This window comes from Fulmarus glacialis, unplaced genomic scaffold (genome assembly GCF_000690835.1).
Source record: "Fulmarus glacialis isolate BGI_N327 unplaced genomic scaffold, ASM69083v1 scaffold1688, whole genome shotgun sequence".
NCBI classification, from domain to species: Eukaryota; Metazoa; Chordata; class Aves; order Procellariiformes; family Procellariidae; genus Fulmarus; species Fulmarus glacialis.
The window spans coordinates 46,924-53,043 of record NW_009228728.1 but is presented as its reverse complement, the minus strand read 5'-3'; the positions used below and the strand labels follow the sequence as shown (position 1 = coordinate 53,043).

Here is a 6,120-nt window from a genome sequence, read left to right as displayed (position 1 = left end):
TTTGGTGGGGGGGGGGGGGGCGGGGGGTGAAGGGAAGACCTTTCCAAGGCTACTTTTCAGTGGCAAGAGCTACTCACAAGCCTAGCGAAATGACAATTCAGTGGTTACAAGAATAAGAACACATAAGGTTCTTTTCATAATACTTTATGCTAAAATAGGGATGTATTTTATCTAAATAGTAGGATCGTACATGTTTGGAAGTTTACTCAAAAATAGTAGGAAAATATTCTTAAAATACTACAGCTTGAAACAACATATGACAGACACAATCTGCAGGCCTAGCATGCAGAATGGGTATCACAAGGTTCTGATAGGCAACGGGGAGAGTACAGATTACCAAAAGTTACAGGATTGTTGTCATTAAAAATAGTAAAACATTAATTACATTACAGGAAATACTAAAAATACAGTAAACTTTGCAGTTTGTAGCTTCTGTAAGAATGGTTTTAGTGCTGTATTAGTTATTATTGAAACTCAAACAGTACTAGCTCCTAAATCTACAGTGGCACTGTATATACATGTCAGGATTTGCGGTTTGAGTTGTACTGGTCATTGAGACAGGTAACATTCAGTGAAGTTGAGATAAAACATCAGCTAACACAAGAACAAATGTATAAAATTCCCTGAAAAATTGCACAGAAGTCAACAGTGGCTGCTAATACCAGATAAAGCAAGAGAGAGGAACTGTGTTTGCCTACAGCGTGGCAGTGACCGCCAGCTGAAAGTCTACGTTGGACTTGCTCTCACAAGAATCCCAAGTCTGTCTGTCTGTCTGTCACGGGGTTAGTTTTAAGTCCAGAAGAATTGTTCTAGCCCATTCCTGCCAAGGACTTCTGAACTGCTCTAGAAAATGTCTCCCTTTTCACAGCAATAATGCACCATAAACTCAGCATTTTGTATGAAAGTACATTAAAGTAGTTTGCAGAGGATAAAAATATACCCAAAGCTCATGAAGGTTTTGTTCCCCTCCTTTTCCCCTCAATATGAAGGCTACACTGCTTTTGTCCCACTCCCACCTTTCCCCCCCTCAAATAAGCAGATGCAATCAAGGAGAAATTTATTTTGAACCAATTCTGCAAAACAGTTCAACAATGCCATACTTTATAAAAATACTTAGTTACATAATTAAACTTATTACTATTTATATAAAAAGTGTGAATGTGAACTTTAAACTCTGTTAGGGTAAGAACCACATCAAGGTCTTCAGGTGAAACAAATAAATTTTCATAAACATACAAACTCTTTCGGAGAAGTCTTATAATACACAACCATTTACAATGAACATGTTCATTAAGTTAGTGTTTTATTCCTTTACTATACAAGTGTTATTACAATGAACTGTTCCATTCAGTAATTAAAAATCCAGACAATGCCAGTGTCATTTTTGGCATTTTTTGCTATAACTATATTAATACATAAACTCATATGATTGTGTTATTCATTTTAAAATATTTAGAAAAATTAAAATTCCATTGTATTTTTTTGGGTTTTTTGATTATTTTTTTGTGTGTGGTTTTTTTGTTTTATTTTTGTTTTTCTTACATAAAGCCCTTTTAAAATTTGATAACCACAGATGTATAGGTGATGAGCGATGATGAGGGAAAATCAAAAATGATGGCACTATTCTTACAAAGATCTGTTTGGTAGTTGGATTCAATGTAGTGTAAACCCATGAAGAATGTTCAGTTTAGTACCAGAACTATATTACCAGCTTTTCTGAAATTCATTTGTTGGGTAGCTTTACAATGATAATATGAATTCCAACCTGGTAGCTAAGTAAGAGTTTAGAGTTTCAAAATTAAAGTACATAAGCTTGATGAGAAATTCAAGAACCTCATGCAAACTGTTGAGTGAAAGACATGATGTTATTGCTTGATATGTCATAGCCAAAGAAAATAAATCTAGATGTAGTGTCAGCTGGGCTGAATGCCAGCAAATTTCAATGTCACTATATTCGGACAACATTAAATATATTTTATCCCTTTAGTTTTTAAACTTTCACATTTTCTTTTGTTTATTTTTAGTTAAATAATCCTGTAGGAAGGGCAGAAGTGGGAAGAGCAACTGCGTGTAAGTGTGTTTTAATAGTCAAGAAAAGCAAAAGTGCAATCAAATCCCTGAACTAGTGACAGCTAGCATTTGTGGCACCCACCCTTGTTAACTCATGTAAGCCACATACAACAGTACCAAACCTGTCTCTGAAAAAGGACTAAAAAGTGGCCATTTACCAGCTTCAGTCTTGCTTTCCTGGTGAGCTTTTTTCAGGTAGTCTTCCCATACAAAAGCTCGCTGCTGGATTGGAGCTTAAAAGATTAAAGGCTTTACCCCCCTGATTGTATTACATAGCTTCAAGTTCAAATATCATCATACTTTATCAACACAATTTTATAAAATATTACCTCATTTTCTAGTCACCTTCATTATTCTTAATTAGCTATGCAGAAAGAAAAAAAGAAAAATCTCTCATGCTACTTTCCAGTTATATTAATACAAGTATTAACACAGTGCATTATGCTCTCTAATTTCACTATTGAGGTCTACCATTTAGATCAAGTTTGTCATTCACTGTTCCAATTTCTCTTTTAACCTGCCTACCCTAATTAAGTCCATGCAAGAGGAAGCTTAAAGATCAAGACTATATATCAAATACAGTTGTACCATCTTTTTTTGGGGGGTGGGGGGGAGCACACACATGTAATTTTGAACACAGAGAGTTTTACAGAACTGGAATAGAACTGCTTGGTCCCACAAAGTTCTTCTGCTTCAAAAATGTCTTACCCCAAGATCACTAATTCCAGATAATTCCCTCTTTAGTAGAACGATTATCAAATGTTGGGAAAATAAAGGATTTGAAACATTGGTTTTTCTGCTATTGTTCACACCAACACTCATTTTTCTACCCCATATTTTCAGTAAGCTTCCTTTGGACCCTGAAAATCAGTTAGGAAAGAGGAAAAAAATAAAAACATGTCATTGGTAAATTAGATTATAACACTTTAAAAGTGGTTTTGTGCAACTGCTTTATGAAATTCCAGTTTGCCATTAAGAGCATGCAAAGTAGCGAAGATTTTCTTTCCTTTGATTCCTTATAGACGTCAGGAATTCTTTGCAAGTCTTTTACATTTGGCAGATTTGTGCATGTTATATAGACTGTTGGCTTATAAATTGTCTCCAGGCTGGTACTGTGGTTCTGTAGCAGTAAAATAGTCCTCCAAGAAAGACTGTATATATTCAAATGTTGGTCTTTCATCAGGGTCCTTCTTCCAACACAGTTTCATTAACTCATGGAGAGACTCTGGGCAGCCTTGTGGGCAAGGCATCCTATATCCACGCTCCACTTGTTCCAGAACTTCCCGATTCACCATCCCTAAGAGGAAAGCACGTTAGCTCTGGATGACATTATGCAAAGAACAGTTTCCCAAAGTTTTTAAAGTGTCTCTCCAGCTGCAATGCACCATAATGATTCACCATGGTGAATCGACCATAACAGAACCTTTAATGAACGCACTTTATAATGAAAGAATTTTGTGTTTCTTGCATTAAATACATTTCTGAAAATTATTTCATTACACTGGTAATTCCTTAATACCTGGTCCTTCTTCCATTTGTATACTTTCTCATTTGTATACTTTCCCACTGCCTTGGGCCTGTCCTCTCAAAAAGGAGACTCAAGCACAAATACCTTCTGCCTGCCTTAGGTTCATTCAAGGACCACTTAATTTGAAATCAGGCCAAGGCGGCGGCATTTTATACCTAACAGAGCTGCCTCACAAATTCCAGTCACAGCAAAATTTCTGACAAAATATATTATGCATGTTCAGTTTCAAAAACTGGTCTAGCAGGTTCACTCTATTGATGCTCACTATAGCCTGGGAAAATGACAAAGTAGAAATTTCAGGAACAGACAGATAGGGAAACATAAGGATACCCACTAATCTGAAATGAACTATCAGTCACGTTTACAAATGCTATTATCTTAAACTCTTTAAAAATATATAATAGTTAATCTGTAAATAAAACAAAGTAGCTTTATGAACAAAGGAACCAGTGAAGCATGACTAAGTTTTTGTCTCTGCTTGTCAACTGTGGGCTTTGAAGGAAGGCAAAAAGTACAAAAGGTAACTTTAGAAGCACAGAATACAACAAAGAAAATAAAGATCTCTTAAATTTTCCTCTTACCTGGATATGGCACTCTCCCCTTTGTTACCAGCTCTGTCAGTAAAATTCCAAATGACCATACATCCGACTTGATTGTAAACCGACCATACAGTGCTGCTTCCGGAGCGGTCCATTTAATTGGAAATTTAGCTCCTACAAACATTGGAAAGACAGATACTCAATTTTCCCTTGCTTATGCACCATTTGCCTACTCTTTGAAATGTTTTAGAAAGAATACTGCGTTCAAAAAATTTTTACATTTTGCTTTGTTGACAAAATTTGAGGTGCTTTAGTATTTTAATATTTCAAACTGGAAAGCAGTTTCAAACTAGGGCAGCAACTACTGGCTACAAGTTTTGGAAGCCCTTAAGACATCTGAGGTTCTTAATTAAATATGTTTCAAAAAGTGGGATGATCTTCAGAATCTGATTAGCAACCTCACTGGAATCTCAGCTCTCTTCAAAACGTAGCAAGTTTTACCCGAAAAAAATAACTAAAAACATTTTTTGAAAACATAAGCGAACTGCCAGATAATTTTGAACATTAAAAAGTTTACTAAAATTGCACTTAGGCGAGGGGGATACCTAAACATAGCTGTGAAAGCACACTTACATGCATAATCTTTATTCATGTGGACAGAATACAGAGACATCTTCTGCTAAATATAATAGTTCTAAGTAATTTGAAGGTAATTGGTCTTATTTATTCAGTAAATAAATTGGTCTTACCTTGTCTTGCAGTGTACTCATTGTCCTCTATTAACCTTGCTAAACCAAAGTCTGCTATTTTACACACAAGATTGTCTCCTACAAGAATGTTAGCTGCCCGGAGATCCCTGTGGATGTAGTTCATTCTTTCAATGTAAGCCATGCCATCAGCAATCTTAAAAATAAAGTTTTATTAAAGATTATTCTTCATTACTATATACATTTATCCCAAGCATTAAGCTGTACCCCTTTATTTTAGCTCCATTCTCATTGTATAAGTATAGGAAGTATAGCATAGCAAGAGCCTGTGACAGTGCTGACTAGAGTGTGTCTGGCTATACAGTAGTATCTACTAATTAGGAACTAGACTTGTGTCCTTCTGACAAACTACAAACCTACAACAGAAGATGTAAGACAGAACAGCATACAATAGCCAGAGCGTTCAATATTCATGTTTAGTTGATATCTCATATATTTTAAAATCTCTTCTCTAAGCACAAAATACAGTTTTCTTGGTTTATACAATGTACCTGAGCAGCCATGTCAACCAGCTGTGGGAGTTTTAAGTATTTCCCTTCTCCTTCTTTAAGGAAGTCTAGCAAGCTGCCTGTAAAAGACGACACGTTTTGGGGGAAAAAAAGGAAAAAAACAAAACATTAATTTGACCTGAAAACACAAATGAGATTTTTTTTTTCCTAGACGTTACGATTTACACATTCATCTCCCAAAATCTGTGTTTGAAAACCCATAATTTAACAGAATACATGACTCAATGACTATGCCTGTAGTTGACTCTGCCCTGATAACTAGTTAGTGCAAGTTTTATCCAAGTATTTTGGAATCCATTTCAATAATTCAGATAACAGAACACGAATAAAACAGACTGCTGCTTGATGATTATAAGCAATACATAAGGATTTTTTCCGATATTCCTGGTATCAGTGCCCTTCCTAGTTGGGCTTTTTTCCACAGTGAGATTTATAATTAAAGAACAAAAAACCTCCTATCCGTTACTTAAATTTTTCTTCCAGCTCCAATTATATACTAGAGAAATGATTCTGAAATTGTTGCTTTTATTTTGTTGCTTTTTCTTCCTTACAGGGGAAAACAAAAGTATCTTCCATTCTTTACGATATATTATCTTCTCCCATTTATATAATGCAATCGTGTCCAGAACATTACAACATGAGTAGTATTTGAAATCAGTTCCAAGGACCTGTGCTCCTTTTAAGACAGTAATCTTTACACTCGTGGT

General features: G+C 35.4%; 1 protein-coding gene across 1 annotated transcript in view; it reads right to left on the bottom strand.

The window, feature by feature from the left end:
• Positions 1-3,062: 3,062 nt before the first annotated feature.
• YES1 (YES proto-oncogene 1, Src family tyrosine kinase) overlaps positions 3,063-6,120 on the bottom strand; it is a 15,606-nt gene continuing 12,548 nt past the window's right edge. The window contains exons 8-11 of the mRNA XM_009583550.1: positions 5,396-5,472; positions 4,887-5,040; positions 4,180-4,311; positions 3,063-3,367 (exon numbers count right to left, since the gene is read on the bottom strand). Coding sequence (XP_009581845.1) covers positions 3,159-3,367; positions 4,180-4,311; positions 4,887-5,040; positions 5,396-5,472 — 572 coding nt within the window. The 3' untranslated portion in view covers positions 3,063-3,158. The remainder of the gene's footprint in view (positions 3,368-4,179; positions 4,312-4,886; positions 5,041-5,395; positions 5,473-6,120) is intronic.